This window comes from Oncorhynchus nerka, linkage group LG10 (assembly GCF_034236695.1).
Source record: "Oncorhynchus nerka isolate Pitt River linkage group LG10, Oner_Uvic_2.0, whole genome shotgun sequence".
Classification (NCBI taxonomy): domain Eukaryota; kingdom Metazoa; phylum Chordata; class Actinopteri; order Salmoniformes; family Salmonidae; genus Oncorhynchus; species Oncorhynchus nerka.
In genome coordinates this window covers 25,430,972-25,457,382 of record NC_088405.1, presented here as the reverse complement: position 1 = coordinate 25,457,382, position 26,411 = coordinate 25,430,972, and the positions used below count along the sequence as shown (strand labels likewise).

The following is a 26,411-nucleotide window of genomic DNA, read 5'->3' as shown; positions in this document are numbered from 1 at the left end:
GTGCCTCAAAGCCAATTTAATTAAGCTCACTGAGGCTTGAACACAATATTACTCCGGATGTGTCTTCTTTTTATAAACAGTTCTAAGGTATATCATTGATAGTGACACTTGGAGTCAAATTAATGGGCTTTTTTTCTCACACCCTGAATCTCTCAGATGACATTTCTGTGGTTTTAATCTTCAAAATCAGAATTCACATAGATATTTCCTCATTTTCTTCCTGTGTAGTTAAACAGAGTGCTTAGACGTCTGCTACAGGGAGAGAGAGAGACGGATATGAAAAAGCTTGTCTCGTAGATGGATCTTCCTCTAGCTGCCTGGGCAAACAGTGGTATTGTGAACGAAAAGCCGTTGGTAGATGGAGGGTTAAAGAGAGCAAAATTGAGACAGAAATGGACAGAGAGAGAGAGATACAGTGAGACGTTTAGAAATAGTGAGATGAAGTATCTTGATACAGAGACAGGTGAGAGAGAGAGCAGAAGAAATTATTGACATTTTCAAGGGGTCCTGAAAAATACAGAAACATTATAAATATACACCAGATCAATAGAACCAACAGGCTAAAATATAACCGACAGAACAATGGTGCAATAAGTTGCGATATCACAAACAATACATCTAATCAGCATAATGTTATTGTTCAAGACTTCATACAGTACAATATATCTTATGTTGTTGTGTTCCTAGGGGGAGATTCCATCCTGGGTTCTGTGGCGTTGCGTATCGTCATGGGCAGTTGGTGGCTCTTCACACTCATTGTGTGTTCCTCCTACACGGCCAATCTGGCAGCCTACCTCACTGTGTCCCGAATGGACAACGCTGTACGGTATGTTATCAACAGTTTTCAACTCTGTTGCTCAGTGTATCCTTCCATATTCAAGACTCCGTGTCTGATGTCATGATTTCCTGGTGGTAGGATACTGGTATGTCTTGCCTTTTCAGGCATTGCCCTGAACTCCCAATTCCCTGGTGTTATTTGTCTTTGTGGGTTAGATCTCACCCATGTATGTGGATTTAGACATGCCAAAAACTCAAGTTGGGCAGGCTGTTGACATAAATTTGGACTAGGGCTGCATCTAGACAGGCAGCCCAAATCTGATCTTTTTTTCACTAATTGGTCTTTTGACCAATCAGATCAGCTCTGATAAAGATCTAATGTGAGAAAATCTGATGTGATTGGTCAAAAAACCAATTAGTGAACCAAATGGCGGAAAAAAAGATCAGAATTGGGCTGCCTGTCTAAACGCAGCCTATGACACACAATTGTAATTCATGACCCACTCCTTATAACAAGTTTGCCCTCCTCAGTCCAAATGTTATTTGTCAATAAATCCAATTTAGCACACTCCTTTCCTGAAGGGCAGGCGGAGAAGTGTTTGATTGTGTTTAGTCTGTCCGGTGTCGAGCAAATAGCACATGTGGGTTACGGGGAAGAATGCTAAATAGATATTTTATATAATGGCTTATTGTTCAAGAATCTGTACCCACAATCACAGTGCTCATTAGTACAAGACTGGAATATTAGTGGACAAAGTCTTTCTTCTGCTCAGATGTAATGAGTGTGTTTCTGTACAGATGTGGAGAGTGGAAGTAACACAGTCAGAAGATGGATAAGATTACAGAAGATATATTTATATTGTCTTGGGGCCAAATCCAGTCTCGAGACGGCAGGAATGATTTCAACAATAAATGCTATCAGCCCCATCAGCCAACATTTGCTCGCTTTAATCATTCCATAAACTCAATGTAATGAATATTGGTGTGATAATTCCCTCGCGTTCTCTATTGAAAGAAGATAGACTGTAATCACCATGCCTCAGGGTGAAGAGGTGACATTAAAGGACTGGGATTCAATTTATCGCTTCAGATTGTTGTCGCTCTGCAGAACAATATGACAAACTCTTCTAATCTTCACACTAATTGACTAATTAACTCATGTATCATAGTAACCAGGGTTTGTTTGTTGGGCAGACAAACATATAATAGACAGTTGGCAAGTTATTAGCTCTGGGCTTGAGTACAATCAAATATGCACTGAGGAAAATCTGCACAGCAAAATGTCCCTTTGAATCAACCCTTAGAGAAATCACACCAATATAAATAGTATTGTGTCACTTCATGATAGCAACATGGTCAAGAATGTTTTTGCCAAAACATTTCCTTAATGCTCCTTTAAGGAATTGAGACGCAAGTATTCAGCGGAGCCCATCTCCTGATATTAGCACATCCATAAAAATGTGCACTACAATTGACAACCAATTTATAAAATCATCAGCACCTAGACAAGCACCTTTAGACTAGAGCCAGAGATCACAGTAAGTCATTTAGCACTGTCAAGCTGATGTGATTCCTACAACACATCAGAAGGCATTAATGACATTAGAGACAAAGACATAGGAGGAGAGGGTGAGGGGGAAAGGGGGAGAGAATGTAGCAGTGCCCCCCTGAAATGGATTTGAATCTCCACTCAACCATTACACCTAATGACGGTGTCTGCTGTATTCATGTTGGCTTCAGGGGGGGGCTGAATGGAGGGGAAACAGGGAGTGCATTAGGAAGTGGGCATAGGGCGTATCAGATATATGTGCCACACCAAAAAAAATCAGACACACAATAGGTGTTCCATTAGCAAACTGTCAATCACTTTCCATAGTGTTTTTAAAGGAAGCATGCCCACAGTCCATTGTTTGACGATTCAGTTATACAGTATGTAGGCATACGTGTGATATCATTAGCAAACTACACATGACATTGAATTGTCAAAATGAGAGAGAAGCAAAATACACTTTCATGTTTTTGTAATCTCTCGTGTTGCTCTCACCTGTCCAGTTCTCTTACTGTAGATCCTGGAGAGGGGGGGGGGGGGGGGGGGGGCAAGGTCAAGAAGGCCACAGAGAAGGGAAGAGAGATACTGGATTTGATTCCACAGTCATTGTAGCTAATAATTCTGCCTTATCTGAAGGATCTCAGTTTTTCTGCCAATGATGTACTGTTCATGTTATAGAACTCTACGTGGAGGGACATGGAACACAGAAGCAACAGTCCAATCCAGACTCTCGTTCATGAATACAAACTGAAAATAGAACTGAAATAAACTACAATGCAGCCTATCAGGTCTAGTGATAGGGATTAAGAAATACGTCAGCATCCTTGCCAGATAGTTGGTCTAATGTCGTAGTCTCGAAATGTGCAAATGGATTTGCTGGTTCTTAAGTAATTGGAGGGAACACAATTAAATATGCTTAGCCTAGCTGAGACACATACAAATGTGAGTGTTGGTCACTAGAGTTTTGAAATGCACAAACAATTCTCAATGCCTCATACATTGCATAACGTAAATTCTCAGGTAACATAGTCAGTATGTTAAGTATACAGTATACATGGATATCAGCATGAAGAATAATAACTATGATAAGCAACACAAAATACACCCACCTTCTTAAGAAACGTAACATTAATTGGCAAAGGCTGTTAACCCTTGGCTGGTTATGTAGGCAGTTACCTATGGTGCCTTATCAAGGTTCATCAACACAATTAACACATTATGTGGGTTATATGGTCAATACTGGCCATGGTCATAAAATACAATGTTTTGTTTATTACCTTTATCTCAGGGGAAACACTGAAGACAAAGCAACAGTCTGTTCCTCTGGTGATTGTACACGATGCAGCATAACTGTTGCATTTTAAACTCGCCATGAAATACTGCACTGTAGATAATCGTCATTTTTGCGTATTTCTATTGATCTTGCCATTTTAAAGAGTGCTGCTTCAATGCATTGTCAGAATGTTACGTAGCAATGTGTTTTGTTTGGGGGTGGAATTGGCCATCCAAAGCAATTACGGCCTCACAAAGCCATTACTGTGAACGGTTTAGTGATGCTAGACAGAAATAAATGTGACTATAACATGAGTAAATCTGTGTCACATTTACTGTACAGACACTCAAATGAGCTATTTTCGATCAATTATAATGAAGACATTACTTAAAAGAACTAAGGAATGTAATATTTCCCAGATGTTCCCAGACGTGTTGCACAATAAACCAACAGTAAAATGAAAATACAGTGAAGTCATATTCCATAATAACAAATGCTAACTAAATGTCACTGTGACATGTTTTAATTCTTGTGACCTGTGCATCAATCTAAGTAGCATAATAAAAAAATCCCCCAAAATCCCCATCAAAATCCGTCAGTTTAAGCTACAGATATCAGGACGTCTGCATCTGTGGTGGCAGGTGGTGCCTGTCAGACCATGAGACATCCTGAAAATCAGTCTTCTCACAAAAACGTCTGTAGCCTCTGAACGGTTTGGCCTACAAACCACAGTATTGTGAAAAGGGGAGACTCTCACAAACACGATGGTGTTCTCTGTTTTGCTCTACGACCCCCACAAGTGTCACGGGACTCGTCTGAAGTCGGTAATGCTGATGTGCCAACTTCTGACTATAGGGTCTGAACCGTTTGAGCTACAAACTAATATGACCCCACTATGGAAAGGGGAGATGCTCATGAACATAATGGTGTTCAATCGTTTTGTTCTATGACCCCCAAGTGTCACAGGACTCGTCCGAAGGTAATCCATAAAAACAAATGGAAGTGTGGAGGTAGTTTTGTGCCAACAAAAATAAGGGGTTAAATATATGTGGGTGTTGTTTAGCACTCTCACAATTCATTGTGACAGTAGCTCTTATTTTCAGCAGTGTTTTTATTTCTGCCACCGCAACAGGCCAGCAAGAGAGTGAGTTGTAGTTACAATCTAACAAAGAAATCATTATTAACATTGAAGAAAAAAGTCAGTAAACATGGACAGTCATGGACACGTGTTCCTAGGCCGTCATTGAAAATAAGAATTTGTTCTTTAACTGACTTGCCTAGTTAAATAAAGGTCAAATAAAAAAATTAAAAGGTGGTACTGGCAAAGGGCTACTTCCCGAAATTCTCACATGATGTGCCACCAAAAACAAAAGATGAAACCATGTGTTTGATGTGCCAATACCATTCCATTTATTCCATTCTAGCCATTACTGTGAGACTGTTCTCCCCAATTAAGGTTCCACCACAGCCTGTACTACAGCAACACTTAATTATAGACTGAAGCAAGTACATGGTTGCTTTAGGCAAGGTGTTGGTGCATTCAGAAAGAATTCAGACCCCTTGATTTTTTCGAAATGTTGTTTGATTCGATTAAATAGTTTTTTCCCCGCATCAATCTACACACAATACCCCATAATGACAAAACAAAACAGTTATTTTTGTATATATTGTTTTGCAAATGTATGAAAAATAAAAACTGAAATATCACATTTACATAAGTATTCAGACCCTTTACACACTACTTTGTTGAAGCACCTTTGGCAGCGACTGCAGCTTCGAGTCTTTTTGGGTATGACTGGGTATGACGCTACAAGCTTGGCACATCTGTATTTGTGGAGTTTATCCCATTGCAGATCCTCTTAAGCTTTGTCAGGTTGGATGGGGAGCGTCACTGCACAGCTATTTTCAGGTAAAAGTCTGGGCTCTGGATGGGCCACTCAAGGACATTCAGAGACTTGTCCCGAAGCCACTCCTGCATTTTCTTGGCTGTGTGCTTAGGGTCATTGTCCTGTTGGAAGGTGAACCTTCACCCCAGTCTAAGGTCATGTGTCCACTGGAGCAGGTTTTCATCAGGGATCTCTCTGTACTTTGCTCCGTTCATCTTTCCCTCGATTCTGTCTAGTCTCCCAGTTCCTTCCGCTGAAAAACATCCCCACAGCATGATGCCTCCACCACTTTGCTTCACCGTAGGGATGGTATTGGCCAGGTGATAAGCGGTGCCTGGCTTCCTCCAGATGTGACGCTTTGCATTGAGGCCAAAGACTTAAATCTTGGTTTCATCAGACCAGAGAATCTTGTTTCTCATGGTCTGAGAGTCCTTTTGATGTCTTTTGGAAAACTCCAAGTGGGCTGTTATGTGCCTTTTACTGAGGAGTGGCTTCCGTCTGGCCACTCTACCATAAAGACCTGATTGGTGGAGTGCTGCAGAGATGGTTGTCCTTCTGGAAGGTTCTCCCCTCTCCACAGAGGAACTCTGGAGCTCTGTCAGAGTGACAAAAGGATTCAAATCATTGCACCCAAACTGCTCGCGTGCATCAGTGAGCGTCTTCGTGTCCATACGCTAAAATAGAAATTGGTTATATTTGTGACGCTCAATGTGCTGCATGTCCGGCCTCTCAAATCAAATCAAATTGTACTGGTCACATACACATGGTTAGCAGATGTTAATGCGAGTGTAGCGAAATGCTTGTGCTTCTGGGTCCGACAGTGCAGTAATATCTAACAAGTAATTAACAATTTTACAACAAATCCCTTATACACACAATGTAAGGGGATGGAATAAGAATATGTACATATATTCTAAATATGGATGAGCGTTGGCTGTGCGGCATAGGCAAGATGCAGTAGATGGTATAGAGTACAGTATAAACATATGAGATGAGTAATGGAGGGTATGTAAACATTATATAAAGTGGCATTGTTTAAAGTGACTAGTGACTAATTTATCACATCCAATTATTAATTATTGAAGTGGCTAGAGATTTGAGTCTGTATGTTGGCAGCAGCCACTCAATGTTAATGATGGCTGTTTAACAATCTGATGGCCTTGAGATAGAAGCTGTTTTTCAGTCTCTCGGTCCCAGCTTTGATGCACCTGTACTGACCTCGCCTTCTGGATGACTGCGGGGTGAACAGGCAGTGGCTCGGGTGGTTATTGTCCTTGATGATCTTTTTGGCCTTCCTGTTACATCGGGTGATGTAGGTGTCCTGGAGGGCAGGTAGTTTTCCCCCGGTGATGCGTTGTGCAGACCGCACCACCCTCTGGAGAGCCTTACGGTTGTTTGCGGAGCAGTTGGCATACCAGGCTGTGATACAGCCTGACAGGATGCTCTCAATTGTGCATCTGTAAGAGTTTGTGAGTGTTTTTTCTGTGACAAGTCACATTTTTTTCAGCCTCCTGATGTTGAAGAGGTGCTGTTGCGCCTTCTTCACCACGCGGTCTGTGTGGGTGGACCAATTCAGTTTGTCCGTGATGGGGACACAGAGGAACTTAAAACGTTAATCTTCTTTCATCACCTTCTCCACTACTGACCCGTCGATGTGGATAGGGGGTTGCTCCCTCTGCTGTTTCCTGAAGTCCACGATCATCTCCTTTGTTTTGTTGACGTTGAGTGTGAGGTTATTTTCCTGACATCACACTCCGAGGGCCCTCACCTCCTCCCTGTAGGCCGTCTCATCGTTGTTGTTAACCAAGCCTACCACTGTAGTGTTGTCTGCAAACTTGATGATTGAGTTGGAGGCGTGCATGGCCATGCAGTCGTGGGTGAACATTGAGTACAGGAGAGGGCTGAGAATGCACCCTTGTGGGGCCCCAGTGTTGAGGATCAGTGGGGTGGAGATGTTGTTACCTACCCTCACCACCTGGGGGTAGCCCGACAGAAAGTCTAGAACCCAGTTGCACAGGGCGGGGTCGAGACCCAGGGTCTCGAGCTTGATGACGAGCTTGGAGGGTACTATGGTGTTAAATGCCGAGCTGTAGTCGATGAACAGCATTCTTACATAGGTATTCCTCTTGTCCAGATGGGTTAGGGCAGTGTGCAGTGTGATTGTGATTGCGTCGTCTGTGGACCTATGGATGCGGTAAGCAAATTGGAGTGGGTCTAGGGTGTAGATAGGGTGGAGGTGATATGATCCTTGACTAGTCTCTCAAAGCTCTTCATGATGACAGAAGTGAGTGCTATGGGGCGATAGTCATTTAGCTCAGTTACCTTAGCTTTCTCTGGAACAGGAACAATGGTGGCCCTCTTGAAGCATGTGTGCACAGCGGACTGGGATAGGGATTGATTGAATATGTCCATAAACACACCAGCCAGCTGGTCTGCGCATGCTCTGAGGACTCGGCTGGGGATGCCATCTGGGCCGGCAGCCTTGCGAGGGTTAACGCACGTTGGCCACGGTGAAGGAAAGCCCACATGTTTTGGTAGCGGACCTTGTCAGTGGCACTGTATTGTCTTCAAAGCGAGCAAAGAAGTTGTTTAATTTTACTGGGAGCAAGATGTCGGTGTCCATGACGGGGCTGGTTTTCTTTTTGTAATCCATGTCTGAGCTGTTGAATTGCGACTCTACTTTGTCTCTATACTGACGCTTAGCTTGTTTGATTGCCTTGCGGAGGGAATTGCTACACTGTTTGTATTCGGTCATGCGTTTGCGTGAATGCTGCCATCAATCCACGGTTTCTGGTTAGGGAAGGTTTTAATAGTCACTGTGGGTACGACATCACCAATGCACTTGCTAATAAACTCGCTCACTGAGTCAGCGTATACATCTGTTGTCTTAGGATATCCGGAACATATCCCAGTCCACGTGATCGAAGAAATCTTGAAGCGTGGAATCCGATTGGTTGGACTAGTGTTGAATAGACCTGAGCACGGACGTTTCCAGGTTTAGTTTCTGTCTATAGGCAGGGAACAAAATTAAAAAAATGGAGTCGTGGTCAGATTTGCCAAAAGGAGCGTGGGGGAGGGCTTTGTATGTGTTACGAAAGTTAGAGTAGCAATGATCCAGAATTCTGCCAGCTTGATTCGCGCATTCAATTTGCTGATAAAATTTAGGGAGCCTTGTTTTCAGATTAGCTTTGTTAAAATCCCCAGCTACAATAAATGCAGCCTCGGGATATATGGTTTCCAGTTTACATAAAGTCCAGTGAAGGTCTTTCAGGGCCGTCGAGGTGTCTGCTTGGGGGGGGATATACAAGGCTGTGATTATAATCAAACAGAATTCTCTTGGTAGATTATGCGGTTCTATTTGATGGTAAGGAATTGTAAGGAATTCTAGGTCAGGTGAACACAAGGACTTGAGTTCCTGTATTTTGTTATGATTACACCACAAATCTTTAGTCATAAGGCATACACCCCAGCCCTTCTTCTTACCAGAGAGATGTTTGTTTCTGTCGGCGCGATGCGTGAAGAAACCGGGTGGCTGTACCGACTCTGATAACATATCCCGAGTGAGCCATGTTTCCGTGAAACAGAGAATGTTACGATCTCTGATGTCTCTCTGGAAGGCAACCCTTGCCCGAATTTCGTCTATCAAGAGACTGGACATTGGTGAGTAGTTTGCTCGGGAGCGGTGAGCGATGTGCACGTCTATGGAGCCTGACCAGGAGGCCGCTCTGTCTGCCCCTTCTGTGGCGCCGTTGTTTTGGGTCGGCTACTGGGATTAAATCCGTTGTACTGGGTGGTGGTCCAAACAGAGGATTCGCTTTGGGAATGTCGTATTCCTGGTCGTAATGTTGGTAAGTTGACGGTGCTCTTATATCCAATAGTTCCTCCCGGCTGTCTGTAATAAGACTTAAGATTTCCTGGGGTAACAATGTAAGAGATAATACATTAAAAAAACAAAATTCTACACAGTTTCCTAAGAACGCGAAGCGAGGCGACCATCTCTGTCAGAGCCATCATGAATGAATTCTTGGTCACCTTCTTGGTCACCTCCCTGACCGAGGCCCTTCTCCCCTGATTGCTCAGTTTGGCCGGGCGGCCAGCTCTAGGAAGAGTCTTGGTGTTTACAAACTTCTTCCATTTAAGAAATATTTTGGTACCCTTCCCCAGATTTGTGCCTCGACACAAACCTGTCAATTGGCTCTACGAACAATTCCTTCAACCTCATTGCTTGGTTTTTGCTCTGACATACACTGTCAACAGCAGGAAGCCACCCAACAGCCTGCAGCAGGTAGCCTAGTGGTTAGAGCATTGGACTAGTAACCAAAAGGTTGCAAGATCGAATCCCTGAGCTGACAAGTTAAACATCTGTCGTTCTGCCCCTGAACAAGGCAGTTAATTAATCCACTGTTCCTTGGCCGTCAATGAAAATAAGTATTTGTTCTTAACTGACTTGCCTAGTTAAATAAAGGTTAAAAAAATATATATTGACAGGTGTGTGCCTTTCCAAATCATGTACAATCAATTGAATTTACAACAGGTGGACTCCAATCAAGTTCTTGGAACACCTCAAGGTTGATCAATGGAACCAGGATGCACCTGAGCTGAATTTCGATTCTCATCGGCAGATGGTCTGAAAACTTATGAAAATAAGTTATTCAAGATTTGTTTTTTGCAAGAATTTCTTAAAACCTGTTTTCGCATTGACATTATGGGGTATTGTGTGCAGATTGATGAGGAAAATGTTATATTTCATTCATTTTAGAATAAGGCTGTAACGAAACAAAATGTGGAAAAAGTGAAGGGGTCTGAATACTTTCCAAATGCACTGTACATATATTTGCAATAATCCTGTCCAATTGGCGTTCTTAACTTTTCCTGTCATGTATCTGAAAATACATTTATTGTACAGTGCACAAACAACACTGGAGAACATACATTATTGAGTCTTATTTTTCAATTCTTATTTTTCTTTGACAAGGCATCAACACGGCATTTAACATCACCTATGCATTATTTTCTTCATCCCCTTCCAGCAAGTTAGAGGACTTGAAAAGATACAGAGGCACAAGTTCAAGTGCTAAAGGCGATATTTGTCTGTGTGGTTAAATTCCAGTTTCAGTTTTCTACTGGTATGCATTTAGAGGTGCTGTGTCCAAGTTACCCTGAAAATAGAACGTTTGCATAGCTGAAGTAAGAGAACATGTGCATACCTGAAGTTACGCATTAGATCACAAATGCATGTAAGAAGCATAACTGGGGTGAGTTGGTTTACAATGAATCCAGTGCACTGTGTATTCTTGAAAACTAAAAATGTATTGACAAATGCATCATTCTGGTCGCATAGGGCGACCTCCAACAGCACATGACTACCTTACCCCACAGGTAACCCATTTCCTTTGCTCCCTTCCATAGGACGTTCCAGGACTTGTCCAAGCAGATGGACCTAGCCTATGGAACAGTGAGAGACTCAGCCGTATACGAGTACTTCAGAGCCAAAGGCACCAACGCTCTGGAGCAGGACAGCACCTTCGCTGAGCTCTGGAGAACCATCAACAAGAACAACGGACATGAACACTCAGTCTCCAGCCCCTCTGAAGGCATCCGCAAGGTGAGCTCAGGAACAGCCATGTCTGAATTCATCGATTTCAGCAAAGTGGAGCCTCCTAACAATGTTTTTCCAGATGAGTGAAAATGATTGGTAGACGTTTTATTCTAAATCATTTCAGCTATACCAGGGAAAGTACTTTCAGGACGCACACAAAAACGGAACTATGCAGGGCATATTATGATGTCCGTAGAGAGACAATAGAATGGTGTGGCTTTTAAACATTTTCCAGATTAAAGTTAATGGTTCAGCTGAAATGAATATCTCAAAGCCTAGCACAAACATACAGCAGTACACAGACAAATCAACCTTAGAAATGTTTTAGTAATTAAACAAATGAGTTATAACAGAGTCTAGTCACACACGCTTGTCATTAAACATCAGGATGTTTTGAGCTGCTAATTGGAATTTGTTCAGCCAAAACCCGTAGTGTTCTGCAGATACTTGGTGTAATGGTCAATTAAACCAGATTCTTAGTGAGGGAAATTGCTTAGTGTTTTTTTGTGCTTAAAATTAAATTATTGATATTTGTGTTGACAAGAGTAGAGTAATTTAACCAAATGTATAAGAGTCATTTGAACTGAGATGAAGTTCAGTGTGAATGGTAATTCAGAATAATCACAGTAATAAACAGACACACACACACACACACTCCCAGCAGGACACAGACAGAGTATCCTGAGGTATCTTCCATGAATTAAACCAGCAGAAAAACGTGTAGTGTGTTCAAGGTTTAAAAATACTTCTTAAGTTTGCCCAACCAAAAAATGTATCAACCCCTACAAAAAATGTCCATTAATTGTAATCCACATAATAGTTCACATCACAGGAGGTTGGTGGCACCTTAATTAGGGAGGACGGGCTCGTGGTAATGACTGGAGCGGAATCAGTGGAATGGTATCAAATACATCATACACATGGTTGTTTGATGCCATTCCATCCGCTCCGCTCTGGCCATTATTATGAGCCGTTCTCCCCTCAGCAGCCTCCACTGGTTCACATTTCCTGTTACTGCGGGATTATTTTCCTGCTGTAGAAAACTGTTTCAAATTAAGATCCTACATCTGTATAGCCATTAAACCAAAAAGTATCTTAGTGATTTGAACTGAGATACTGTTCAGTGCGAATGGTAAATGAGAAGATTTAAGAATCCGATGGGAAATTACTTTTTTCTTTTGGAGTTTAGTTTTGGAGTTTTCCTTCAGGACCTTGTGCAGTTCAACAAATATGTCTACAGACAGGCTGCTTAGATTTCTATTTGGGAAATAATGACATTACCTTGAAATATCTGGGACTATTGGGAAAGCGCCAGGATAAACAGAGCAAAACAAATTCACACTCAGCAAGAATTTAAGAGATTCTGTTGCTGTTCTTGTTAGTCTGGATAAATTTCATGGTCAAGCGATCTGGCCAGACTACCGCTTTGTACCCTGACAACGCAGATGTGCCATGATCACTCCTACTGAAAACTACTTTGTTCACATTAGCTAATGCCAAAGTGAACAGCACTGACTGGCTATGACTGACTGTCATGGACTTGAAAATAGACTCTGGTTAAGTTTGTGCTTAAGGCTGGTGATGCATGTGTGTTTCTGTGTACATTTCTGTTTCCCCCATTTAGTCCGATCTCCCCTCAATGTAACCCCTGTGTATATCCTTCCCCAGGCAAAGAGAGATTCCTTTGCCTTCCTGTGGGACATGGCTGTGGTAGAGTATGCTGCTCTGACAGATGATGACTGCACCCTGACGGTGACCGGCAACAGTATGAGCAGTAAGGGCTATGGCCTGGCCCTGCAGCACGGCAGCCCCTACAGAGACCTCTTCTCCCAGAAGTGAGTGCCCCCTTCCACCCAACCCACCCTAACAGCCACCTACAGAATTTCTGTTGCTGTACTGTAGATTGGTGCATTTGATGTCCTTGTGACATTATATGTGTAGTTTTTCATAAACACTCAATTTAACAGTTGGATTACATACATCTATGCTATAACAAAGCTAAACCATGTCACAAATTCCAATGGTAGTTTTTCATTCAAATAAAGGCAGAGACTGCAGTTCTGAAGGAAACCACCCCATTCCCTGTCTCGCCCCCCTGGAAGCCACTTCCCAGAGCAAATCTGCAATCTGTATCAAGTTCTGCGCATCATGTTTCTTTAAATCCGTATCATGTTTCTGTCAAGTTTTTCCAGTGAAAAGTCCACGCAGCATCTTCATGCCAAACATTTGATTTTAATCAGTTTCATTGGATTAGGCATTTAGATCTTCAGTTATGTACAGTCAATCAATCAAATGTATTTATAAAGCCCTTTTTACATCAGCCAATGTCACAAAGTACTGTACAGAAACCCAGCCTAAAACCCCAAACAGCAAACAATGTAGATGTATAAGCACGGTGGCTAGGAAAAACTCCCTAGAAAGACCAGAACCTAGGAAGAAACCTAGAGATGAACCAGGCTCTTCGGGCTGTGCCGGGTGGAGAGTATAACAGAACATGGCCTAGATGTTCAAACAGTCATAGATGACCTGCAGTGTCAGATAATAATAATCACAGTGGTTGTAGAGGGTGCAACAGGTCAGCACCTCAGGAGTACAGTGTTGTTTCAAAGTACAGTGTTGTTTTAGTTATGTACTGTGAGCAAATTTGAGCGGAGATTATGTTAACTGACATGCCTAGTTAAATAAATGACGGTGGAAATGTTGATTAAAATCTTCCTAGAAGTTAGACAAACATGATGTGGGACATGCCAAATTGGTAAACTAATTTAACTTGAAGGAGTGGCTGTGGAGTGGAACCCTTTTTGATTGCAAAAAATCCTAAGCTTCTGCACGGCATGTTCGGAATTCTCAACTTTACACACGGTCTACTTGTTCGGCTTCCGAGAGAACAAGCCACTCTGGCGAATTTCAGCGATGAATGGAGAATGATACTCAGTAAATAAAGTTAGGTCAATGCTGAATTAATGTCTGTAAGATCACATAATGATAGTATTCTACATAACAGAACATAATATAATAGCATAATATAACATTACAGTAAGACAAAAAAAAAAACTTAATTTCTTATGAGATTTTAGGATGATTGTGTGAATGGTCGCACAAAAGTCAACAGTGCGTCACTAGGCAAAATATGTACTTTGATTAAAACAAAACACAGTTATTCTATAGTTTGTTAAGTCAGTTCTTATTTACAATGACCACATATCCTAGCCAAACCTGGATGACACTGGGCCAATTGTGCACTGCCCTATGGGACTCCTAATCACAGCTGGATGTGATACAGCCTGGATTTGAAGCAGGGACTATAGTGACACCTCTTGCGCTGAGCTGCAGTGCCTTAGACCGCTATGCCACTCAGGAGCCATCATTGTAAAGCCCTAGTTATTTTGGGGAATTGCCTAATTTATTTCTAAAGGTGATTATTTATTTTATGTGATTAATAATAAATGTACATTTTTCCTTCAGGTTTAAGGGCAACCCTGTTACGTAAACTTAAACGGATAGTGCAAGATTTTGGCAATTAAGCCCTGAACTGATAGATAAATAGGGTATGTTTCTGCTTGCAGTTTGAAGTAAGTTAAAGGTAGTTTCGCGAGCCATTTCTGACTAGCATTAGCACAATGACTGGAAGTCTACCAGGACAGCTAGAATGCTTCTTTAAAAATTAACATTGAACATCTTATAGTCAAGTCATAGTGTAAAAGCCGGGGACTGGTGCTACTTTTTTTTGTGCAAATTTCTGGTGTTTTGTGGTGAGAAACTGAGTGGATTGAGCATAACACACCAACCCTGTTACCCATAGGTAGATAGGCTAGAAATGTTTTAAACTAAGACGGTGGCCTGGAAAATGGTGACTCTTTAAAATGAATTGGTTTCGAAACGAGTTAAACAAGCACTGCCAGCCTGATGATGAAAGACTACAGAGAGCCCATTAGTAAGCTTACAGTATAGTTGAGAATGGATATAAGAGAATAATGGCAAAGTGGCTGAAACGTGAAGAAAGACAGTTAATCTCTCCCACCCAAGGTGATGGCTTCTCACAGGATCTTTATTTATCCCCCTTCACATCCACACACACCACATAAGCTAAACTGAACTGAACTGTATATGCACACTTACCTGTGTCATTCCACGAATTCAGTGCCTTTTAGGTAGTATATTGGTAGTGTAATTGTATCAGAATCATCTATTTATTTCACCTAATTTGAATATTCTATCATAAAGAGTATATGTTCAACTTCATAACAAACATGTTTTCCCATCTCCATAGGTATAAAAACATACTATAACAGACAACTATTAAAGTGACATGGTTTACCATAATAGAGTTGGTAATTTCACCTTAAATCAGCAATAACTCCCCTTGTGACAGAGGGGACGGGCGTTTGATGTGAGCAACAGGGAGGGGAAATTGAATGCAAGCTTAACACAAACATTGACCTTGCTAAAACATTTAGGACTATTGTTAATCTTCTCATATGGCCAGTATGATATAACACAACATGGTTTTTACACTGGGTACAGTTTAGGGGTAGGTTAAGGGCTGTTACGGTGACCGTATTACCGCCACACCGGCAGTCATGACCGCAGTCAAATTCCATGTGAACTTTTAGTCATGGTAAATAGGCTTCTCCAAGCTCTGATGCTGCTGATGGTCATAGTAGCCTACCTACTAACTGCCTGGTACTCAGCACTCTATTGTCCCACTAATCACTCTGACATCAATGAAAACATAATCGAAAATCAAATGAAACACTTCATGAGAGCCTATGAGCTCATGCTCTTGCAACATTTCTATAGGCAATGCAGTTGCGTGAGAAAACAGAGTTTGATGGCCTCTATTAAAAAGAGGAGGATCCCATCAGCTTTCTATAGTCTAGGCCTACGATATTTATTTCTCAACTTTCTTAATATTAAGCACATTGCTTCGCTTTACAACAGGAGTATATTCTACCTGGCTGGCATGAAAATTAACAACAGGTTAAGTGCCCTCCATTCGCTATTTAAGTACATAGATGACAGTATTTTTCCCCCTGCCCCTGTTCCGAGACAGGTGCATGAAAATGGTCCATTCTAAATCAAAACTAATTCCACACATATATTATTTAGTACATTAATTAAAGAATGGTCTGATGGCTTACAATTTTAGCCTTTTACTTGAAGGATGTAGCCTTTCATTTAAATGGCTATTATGTCTTGTGAATTATGTCCAGCCTGAGGCAATAAAGAGTGCATGCCTTTTTTTGCTACTTTTTCAAATCATAGTCGCACACCTTATGTAGCCTAGCCCATAGGCCTATATGTTTTAATAAGGTTTGTATCACAACTAAAGTGCCCAATAACTTCTTAAAATTAAGCACTTGAATCGACTTTACTACCGGTGTAGAGCCTAACTGGCATACATAGGTGGCGCGTGAGTTTCAAGTTAGGGGAAAATCCTTTTCACCATAAAAATGCACCTTTATAATAAAGCATTACATGCATAATCGCATTTGCGGTCACTTTTGAGTGATTTCCCTCTAATTGATTGCACTTTGGAACATTTGGGCTTATAGCCTACTGCCTGATGAGCATTGCTGTTCTTATAGTTGTGAAGAAATAACCTACTAGTTTATCAACATTTTAAGATAAACAGTCTGATCTGTTGCATCAGTCTCATTGCTTTTAAAATGTTTTTTTGATGCGAGTGGAGTGTATTAATTTGGGCCGACTCATCTTGTTGGCTGACAAAAAGTGAATGTGGACAGTTCTTCTAACATCTTCAATATGCGCCTTGGAATTCAATAAGATGGATGCAGCAGTTGCATCCCCGATGTGTCTGTCTTCACTTGTAGTGTACTTAAGATCTCAGATGCCTGTGAGAAGGACCCGATCACATGACGGGCACTGGCTAATAGGAATTGAGATATCTGAGAGAGCCATGTGAGTGAGAGGTGCTTCGGAGCACAGCGATTCGCAGCCGGGAGAAGGGAATTATAATTATTATATTATGCCCTAGGGCACAATGGCCACTTTGGCCGCTAAAGGCGTGGATTTTTTTAGGGGGCAATACAGCCACTCAAGGGGGATGCCGCCAGAAAATTCAAGGCCAGGTAAGAATATTATCAAGTGCTTGTCAACTTGGGAATGAGAGACTGATGAGGTGTGCAGCCTACGTAAGAAACAAAGCAGAGCTCATTTCTTTCAAGTCACTTTATTCAAATCATCATTAGAGTCACGTCATGCAGCCTTAGAATGTTTTAAAAATCAAAACAAGTAGCCCAACGTTTGTATCACAACTAAACAACTCTTAAATGAAGCATAAAGGAGGACCTGTTTGTCTGTTAACCGCTCAACACAGAATAGCCACCGCATATGAGCACTTCCTCAGAAATCATTTGGAGAAAATATCCTTTCTATTTGATTCAGCTATGTTCAATTGTATTTTTCATGCTATAAAATAATATAAAATAATGCCACGGAATTCAAAGCAAATCTTGTCTGGTAAATGAACTAGTGTAGCCCACAGCCAAATGGCATTGCCAGATTAGGGCCTAACATAAGGACAACTCGTGACTTGTTATTCTGAAATAGACTACATTTTATTCATATCATGCTTTTTAAAATGTAGATGTTCCAACGGTCTGCATCAGTGGCTAAATGTATTAATGTTAATTAACGGTCAATTACCACGAGGTCGGCAGTTATTTGCTTGACAATCACCGGCTGACCAAATTTCATGACTGCCACAGCCCTAGGTAGGTTACACAGTAACTTCTCCACATTGCATTATTTTACATGAATTAAACATCCCTACTGAGCAACCACTGGTTGAATTTACATTGTTTAAACATCATTTCAATGAAATGACATTGAAGCAACGTGGAATAGACATTGAATTGACGTCTGTGCCCAGTGGGTCTCCTCTACCAGTAATCTGTCATTTTCACAACTGAGTCCAATGTAATTCTCTCTATTTAATTTAATCCTATCACAACTGTTTGAATAGGGAATTCGCTCTAGCGTGCTACTCACCCAAGTGCTTTCAGTGCAGACAAAGAACAATAAAACTCTTCTATCTGTGTTTGTCAGGATCCTGGAACTGCAGGAGAAAGGGGACCTGGACATCCTGAAGCAGAAATGGTGGCCCAGGAAGGGCCGCTGTGACCTGGACAGCCACTCAGAGGCCCAGCCAGAGGGCAGGGCTCTGAGGCTCCACAGCTTCGCTGGGGTGTTCTGCATCCTGGCAGCAGGGCTGCTGCTGGCCTGCCTGGTGGCCGCACTGGAGACCTGGTGGAGCAGCAACCACTGCCGGCGAGAGCAGCCCAAAGAGGTGACCGAGAAAGCAGCCCCGACCCAGGGCCCAGACTCACTGCTGCCCCTCCCCAGGCCCAGGCCGAGACCCAGACCCCCGGGTCCCCCGGTCCTGCCCAGAGATGCCACTGCCACACTCTACTTTATGGATCCAGGCACAGACACCAGCCACGATTTAGTAGAGCTCCAGTACACACAGTTATAGGTGTGCCCTAACAATAGTCCAAATTGATGTGATCGTTTCATCTTGTCTTTGGGTGGGAGAGAAGTCAGTTTGGGTAGCCTGTTTGAAGCGCTTCCTCTCTCCATTTTTTGTATTGCAAAAGAGCCTTGGAGGGATTATTCAGAAACGTAAACATGCAATTAATTGCTTGTTTCTGCTGAAAAGTGAGAATTCATTATCATCATCATTTTCATGGATGGCAATAATGATGACAGCAAAAAAATGAAAAATGACAACAATTATGTTGGTCAACTGATTCAACAACGTTGTACTTCTGGGTAGATATGTGCTGCCTCAGTCATGCAAACGCTCCCTTTAGCTCATCCATTCAAGTCTTACTGCTTTCAAATAGCTTTATCAAAGCACCTGCAAGAGACTGAACAGCCTCTGTGGATATGGTGTCCAGAGATCAAAGGCTTGACATGGATCCCTAAACTAAAGTGTGAGCAAACAAGATGCTAGCTTTGACTTGTCTGTTTGATTGGACGATACAATAATGCAACAAGAGAACATTAAAAAAAGCACTTAATGTAAGAATATTGTTATGATTGCTACATATTATTAATGGAGTATTAGATTAAAGAGTGATGACCTAAACGGTCCCACTTTATTTGAAGTGCATCATATGAAGGCTTCACAAAGCATTCATATAGGCTTTATAAGCACTACTACATAAATGGGTCACAAATAATTTCTAACTGTATTTCATGCTCTATACAGGATTTCTAAATGTGAACAAATAAATGGATGGTTATGTCACACAGTTATGCCACATTATGAATCTTTATAGAGCATTGTAATGTAGCATGGCCTTTTTAATAAGAAGGTCACATTCAAGATCCCTGAGCGAGAGTTAAAAAAACGAGGCTCTAGGTTTGATATGTATCACTGCAGTTGTTCAGTAAAGCAATATACTTACTTTGGTATCAAAGTGTGAGTGTTCAGTCATTACAAGCATGATATACTGTTTGTGGTGCTTTATGAAGCCTTCAAAAGATGCACTTCAAATAAAACGGGACTTTTAAACATTACCCATTTAATGTCCGATAGTGTAATACTCCATTATAAATTTGCCATGAGATGTCATAACCTATCATGACCTTCAATGGCAGGTGTTCTTTCAGTCTTATGACAGCGACAGCATATGCAGGCAATATGACAACAATTTGCAGTACATTGTGCCCCGGTACATAATAATCCCTGGTAATTCTGAGTGACGTCTTATTGCAATTATATGTCAATGTCCGGATTCACAGCCATGCTGGTTATTTACGTACTGTATGATTGTCTGTGATCCTGTACAGGTCACTAAGGACTACAGTCTGGAAAGGGTTTCTGGTCCATTGACATATAATGGTATTACAAGTGCTTCACCGGAAGGCAGGCGTGACATGTGGACAGACAGAGAGAGAGACTGGGAGGAGGCAGAGACTTTTGACACAGGTCAGGAGAGACCTGAGATATATGGGGCACTGTATGGGGTTGGGGAAGTGGGGGGTCAGATAGGGTTGGGTGGGGCATGGGCAATGGATAGGAGTAGATATGTATCGCTTCACCAGTCATCTCACTCCATGGTCTCTCCTGTTGTTTGGTGTTTCGTCTTTTTGGTATGATTTAACATCGTGAGAAATGTTGGAACAATGAGAGGAAGGAGAAGCAGCCAAGAGGCCATATGTTTGGCTGTGTTTTCCTGTGCAGTAGATTTTTCTGCAGAATCTATTACCCTTAACATTTCTTTTGGCACTTGTGGCGGCTTCTCACCCCCAAATTACACATTACGGAGTATTGAATGACAAAAAATACAGTCAGACTTTCAACAAATGATTTATTGAAATGATTGAAAGTCCTTAGTCATTTAGTCTCTCCTGTTCCATAAAGTGTGATGCATTGACATTGTACAGTATGACCATCTGAACCAGTCATTTTATAAGGATGCTTTCTGTGCAGTAGTGTGCTGCATAGATACATGCATTTCAAGAAAGGCTTTCTACTGGAGGAGACATGTTTAGAAATTACACATTAAATCATTTGGTTTTATGTTGTACCATTACGCCTTGATTTTGCAGCTTAGCTTGTGGTTGTAGCATAGTGTTGACGTTGAATAATATGGATTTGAAGTAATTCAACATTCAAGTTCATAATATTCAAATTGGAAATGTAGTGTCAACAATGTGGATAATTAATCATGTTGTTAAATCAAACAATTTCTGATCACTGCTTCTTTTTTTCTCAACCCCATCTCACTTTTCACATTTCTTGCACTTTTCATCCCTTACAACCTGTGTATCTCTCTCTCTCTCTCTCTCTCTCTCTCTCTCTCTCTCTCTCTCTCTCTCTCTCTCTCTCTCTCTCTCTCTCTCTCTCTGTCCCTCTCGTTCTCTGTCCCTCTCTCTCTCTGTCCCTCTCTCTAGGACAAAGAGGTGAATCTAGAGCAGGTCCACCAGCGTTTGAACAGCCTCCTAGACGAGGACATGGCGCACAAGCAGCTGGCGGGCCAATCTATCGAGATCTCTGCCCTGGACATCAGCAGCATGCAGCCCAGCAAGTCCCTGGAAGGCCTGCCTTCACGGGACCACTACCCAGGCCACCACAGGGGGTCGCTCTCTGTGACCACCTTCCTCCAGGAGGGACATGGGGCAGGAAGGACACTCGGCAGGGGCACTGGCAGAACCCTCCCCCTACCCCTCAGCAGCGCCACCATGCCCTCTATCCGCTGCAAACACAGGGCGCCCAACGGGGGGCTCTTCCGACAGAGCCCCGTCAAGACGCCAATGCCATACCAGTCAGTGCCCGGAGGACCCATTCCAGAAGCCATTGATGGAAACCACGGGACTTCCATCTGAGCACTCAGCCTCAGCCCAATCACAGACACTTAAACCCCATTCATATCTGGTTCTAACATGCATTCTTTGTTCTGATGCTGTCCACATTCTGATTGTGCCTACATTTTTAGACAGGTGTAGACGATTAAAAGACACATTGAGATCTGATCGTGATCTGGATATCTTACAAATGTAAACAGATCTGGACAGTGTCTTAGAATTAAAAATATATATATTTTGAAAGAATATCTGTCATATAATTTGCTTACATGGAGGGTCCAGGAAGTCTGGTCACAATGCAGACACAGTGGATGGATAAGAGACACATTTTAACACCATGTGTAGATGCATGTCTGAAAATGTGGGTCCAATCAGAATGTGGACAAGATCAGGACACAGGACGCATGTTAAAACCAGGTATTAATGGGGCTTCAGTCTCGGCTGTGGTGAGCTATACAGAGTGAATGGTGAGAGGGAATGTAAATATGGATGGCAAGAAAATGTTTTTTTACCGCTGAAGAAATATGTAGGAAAACAATTTGTGGAAAATGACTTTCATGTACATATTTGTAATTATGGACATCAAGAGTTGAGGTAAAAATAAAAAATAAAGTGTATTTTGAATATTCTCAATTTTTTAAGTTGAGTTTAAAAAACAGATACAAAAGTATTAAAACATGACTGTTTGAATGGATTTGTAAATTTTGTTCTAAATTAATAAAGGTGATAATTCCTTGTGGTTGTTTTCTAAGTGCCAAGTTCAAAGATGTTTTCTTTCAAATGAACATTATATGAATGTATCCAATTTATGAAAAGACACTAACTTCACACTTCAAAGACAGTGGAAAGAGTTGATTTGTTTAGTATGAAAACAATAAAAAAACATGATAAAGTTCAAACTGTGTAGGCTACTTTGAGCCGTGTTAAGCATGTTGTTTTTTGTAAAATCATAATTTATGAATGTATTTATATATGTATGAGTGAGTGGCCATGTCTGAATACCCATACCTGCATTCCATATAGTAAACATTTTAAGTAGGCCTATGTGAAAATATTACGTTTTATAGTATATTACATGCATAGTAAATACATTTTTTCTCAATAAAGTAGCTATCGCCACCTGACTGTCAGAAGGGGGGAAGGAGAAAAGTAGTTGAGTGTCATCTGCATAGAAATTATAGGAAAGACCATGTGAGGATGACAGAGACGAGTGACTTGGTGTATATAGAGAAGAGTGGAGGGCCTATAACCAAGCCCTGCGGGACACCAGTAGTGGGAGTATGTGATGCGGACACAGATCCTTTCCAGTTCACCTGGTAGGAGTGGCCTGCCAGGTAGGATGCAATTCAAGAGTGTGCAGAGCCTGAGACGCCCAGCCCTGAGAGGGTGGAGAGGAGGATCTGATGGTTCAAGGTGTTGAAGGCAGCAGATAGATCTAGGAGGATGAGAACAGAGGAGACAGAATCAGCCTTGGCAGTGTGGAGAGCATCCGTGACACAGAGAAGAGCAGTCTTGTTTGAGTGACCCATCTTGAAGCCTGACTTGTTTGGGTCAAGAAGATCATTCTGAGAGAGATAATTAGAGAGTTGATCAGGGACAGCACACTCAAGTGTTTTGGAAAGACAAGAAACAAGGGACACGGGTCTATAGTTTTTGAAGTCAGATAAGTCGAGTGTTGATTTCTTGAGGAGGGAAGTGACTCTGGCCATTTTGAAGGCAGAGGGGACGCAGCCAACGGTCAGGGAAGAGTTCATTTGTAAGTCGCTCTGGATAAGAGCGTCTGCTAAATGACTTAAATGTAAATGTAAATGTTAATGAGGGAAGTGAGGAATGGGAGAAGGTCTCCAGTGATGGTCTAGAGGAAGGAGGGGGGATGGGGTCGAGCGGGCAGGTTGTCGGGCAGCCAGACCTCACCAGTCACAGGATTTCATCTGGAGAGAGAGTGGAGAAAGAGGTCAAGGCATAGGGTAGTTCTGTGTGAGTGGGACCAGTGGATTCAATAGGCTGAGTGAATGAGGAGCCAATGTCGTCAACCTTCTTTTCAAAGTGGTTGACAAAGTCGTCCGCAAAGAAGGAGAAGGGAGGGCAAGGGTGTGTAGGAATAAGGAGGGAGGAGAAGGTGGATAAGATTTTCCTAGGGTTAGAGTGATATAAAGTGGCTTTAGCAGTGTATACAGAGGAAGAAAAGATAGAGAGCTGGGAGTAAAAGGATGATAGGTCCTCTGGAAGTGTAGTTTTCCCTCATTTTCACTCAGCTACCCACAGCCCTGTTCTGTAAACTCTCAATGAGTCACTCAGACATGAGGCAGGAGGAGAGGGTCGAGCCGGCCAAGAGGAAATGGGACAGTGTGAGTCATATGATGCGGAAAGGCAGGACAGTAGGGTCAAAGAGGCAGAATCAGGAGACAGTAGGGAGAAGGATTTAGCAGAAGGGAGAGATATAAGAGTAGAGAGTAGTGGGGGAGAGAGCCCGAAGATTGCTATGGCACATGACCATCTAGATAGTGGCAGAGTGGCTAAGGTTGGAGGAAAGTGAGACCTGGAGGGGGTAGGGGCTGAGTGGCTAGGGTTGGAGGAATGGGAGACAGAAAAGCAAACAAAGTAGTGATCAGAGACCTGGAGGGGGGTTGCAGTGAGATTAGTAGGTGAACAGCCTCTTGTAAAGGTGAGGTCAAGCGTATTGTCTGCCTTGTGAATTGGAGGGGATTGGGAAGGCTGAGGTCAAATGAGGCAAAGAGGGGAAAAAGAGAGTTGAAAAGAAATGAATTGAAGGCAGACGTTGGGAGGTTGAAGTCGCCAAGTACGAAGAGCGGTGAGCCATCGTCAGGAAATTAGCTTATCAAGGTGTCAAGCTCATTGAGGAACTCTCCAAGTGCACCTGGTGGGCAATAGATGACAGCAATGTTAAGCTTGAGTGAACAAGTGACAGTGACAGCATGGATTTCAAATGAGGAGATGGACAGGTGAGAGAGGGAGAAAATAGAAAATCTCCAGTTAGGAGAAATGAGTAGCCCTGTGCGAACACCACAACGACCAGATGATCTTGGGACTATGAGAGAAAAAGTCAGATGAAGAGAGAGCAGCTCCTTGTCTCTGGCAGGGCAAAAAAAGTCAAGGGACTGAAGGGCAGCACAGGCTGAGATGAACTCTGCATTCTTGACCGCAGATAGGCAGCTCCAAACACTGCCAGAGACCCGGAATTCTAATTGGGTTGTCCGCTCAGAGTACACTAAATTAGAAGAGTTGTAGCCAAGGGGTGGGAAGCGCCTGTAAAGCCTACAGGGAGAGGAGAGAACATGTATAGAACACACACACACATAGTTGCCAAAGCTACAAAAGAGGAAAATTAGATCACCTAAAAATAACTAGATAAGATACTCAAGTGATAGAGTGGCGTGGAGCCTTCCTCCCTTTCCTTCCTCGAGGAACTCCGCAGAACAACTCGGGGGGATGCACTGGACCCAAATTAACAAAGGCAGGAATCAACGCAATTGCACATTAGATGACACATTTGTAGGATAGGTAAGGCTACTATGTTGATATTTGACACTTACTGGATTCGCTTTATCTAAACAGTATGTTCTACAGTAAATAGTATGTAGTACAATTTGTAGGCTACACAGTATGTAGTAGGTGCCTAACTTGAAGGGGGGGTCATGACCCCCACAATATTAGAGGCCAGCCAATTTGACCCACTAACTAATATACAGTACCATGATGAATTTGATGGATTGGAAATTATTTTCCCACGGTAGCTACTGGCTTTCTGTGGCTTTACAGTATACAGTAATACTCCATTCATTCCTCATTTTATAAGTGATCCCCCCCAACCAACAATTATGCTTTTGGTTTTGCCCGGTCCTCAAAGGCCGTGGTTTGTGAAGGGAAAAAAGTTGAGCAAGAAGAACGGAGCAATAGTTTCACTCTGTCTTTCTCTCTCCTCTTTCTTCTTAACAAAGCCTTAATTCTGTGTGCTAACGTGTAACAAAAGGAAGTAAAGTCACATTTTACAATTCATAAGCACAAATAGTAATTATATAGAAAATTATATTTGGGGGAAAATATTTCTTTTGTGAAATGACTAGATGTGTAATCGTGTGGAAGCACTATTTCTCAAAATGAGCGATAATTGGTAACATTATATTAGCCTCATTTTTGTGAATTCAAAGACAACTTTGGTTATCCTTCCTGTTTGGCCCTGTCCGGGGGTGTCCTCGGATGGGGCCACAGTTTCTCCTGACCCTTCCTGTCTCAGCCTCCAGTATTTATGCTGCAGTAGTTTATGTGTCGGGGGGCTGGGGTCAGTTTGTTATATATGGAGTACTTCTCCTGTCCTATTCGGTGTCCTGTGTGAATCTAAGTGTGCGTTCTCTAATTCTCTCCTTCTCTCTTTCTTTCTCTCTCTCGGAGGACCTGAGCCCTAGGACCATGCCCCAGGACTACCTGACATGATGACTCCTTGCTGCCCCCAGTCCACCTGGCCATGCTGCTGTTCCAGTTTCAACTGACCTGAGCCCTAGGACCATGCCCCAGGACTACCTGACATGATGACTCCTTGCTGTCCCCAGTCCACCTGGCCATGCTGCTGCTCCAGTTTCAACTTCCACCTGACTGTGCTGCTGCTCCAGTTTCAACTGTTCTGCCTTATTATTATTCGATCATGCTGGTCTTTTATGAACATTTGAACATCTTGGCCATGTTCTGTTATAATCTCCACCCGGCACAGCCAGAAGAGGACTGGCCACCCCACATAGCCTGGTTCCTCTCTAGGTTTCTTCCTAGGTTTTGGCCTTTCTAGGGAGTTTTTCCTAGCCACCGTGCTTCTACACCTGCATTGCTTGCTGTTTGGGGTTTTAGGCTGGGTTTCTGTACAGCACTTTGAGATATCAGCTGATGTACGAAGGGCTATATAAATACATTTGATTTGATTTGGTAGTATTATAAACTTAGAAACAGCTACATAATTAGAGAAGGGCTGTTTCTCTGAAC

General features: G+C 42.3%; 1 protein-coding gene across 1 annotated transcript in view; it reads left to right on the top strand.

The window, feature by feature from the left end:
• LOC115135060 (glutamate receptor ionotropic, delta-1-like) overlaps positions 1–22,157 on the top strand; it is a 57,066-nt gene extending 34,909 nt beyond the window's left edge. The window contains exons 9-13 of the mRNA XM_065023163.1: positions 688–826; positions 10,895–11,090; positions 12,753–12,919; positions 18,156–18,396; positions 21,012–22,157. Coding sequence (XP_064879235.1) covers positions 688–826; positions 10,895–11,090; positions 12,753–12,919; positions 18,156–18,396; positions 21,012–21,443 — 1,175 coding nt within the window. The 3' untranslated portion in view covers positions 21,444–22,157. The remainder of the gene's footprint in view (positions 1–687; positions 827–10,894; positions 11,091–12,752; positions 12,920–18,155; positions 18,397–21,011) is intronic.
• Positions 22,158–26,411: the final 4,254 nt, after the last annotated feature.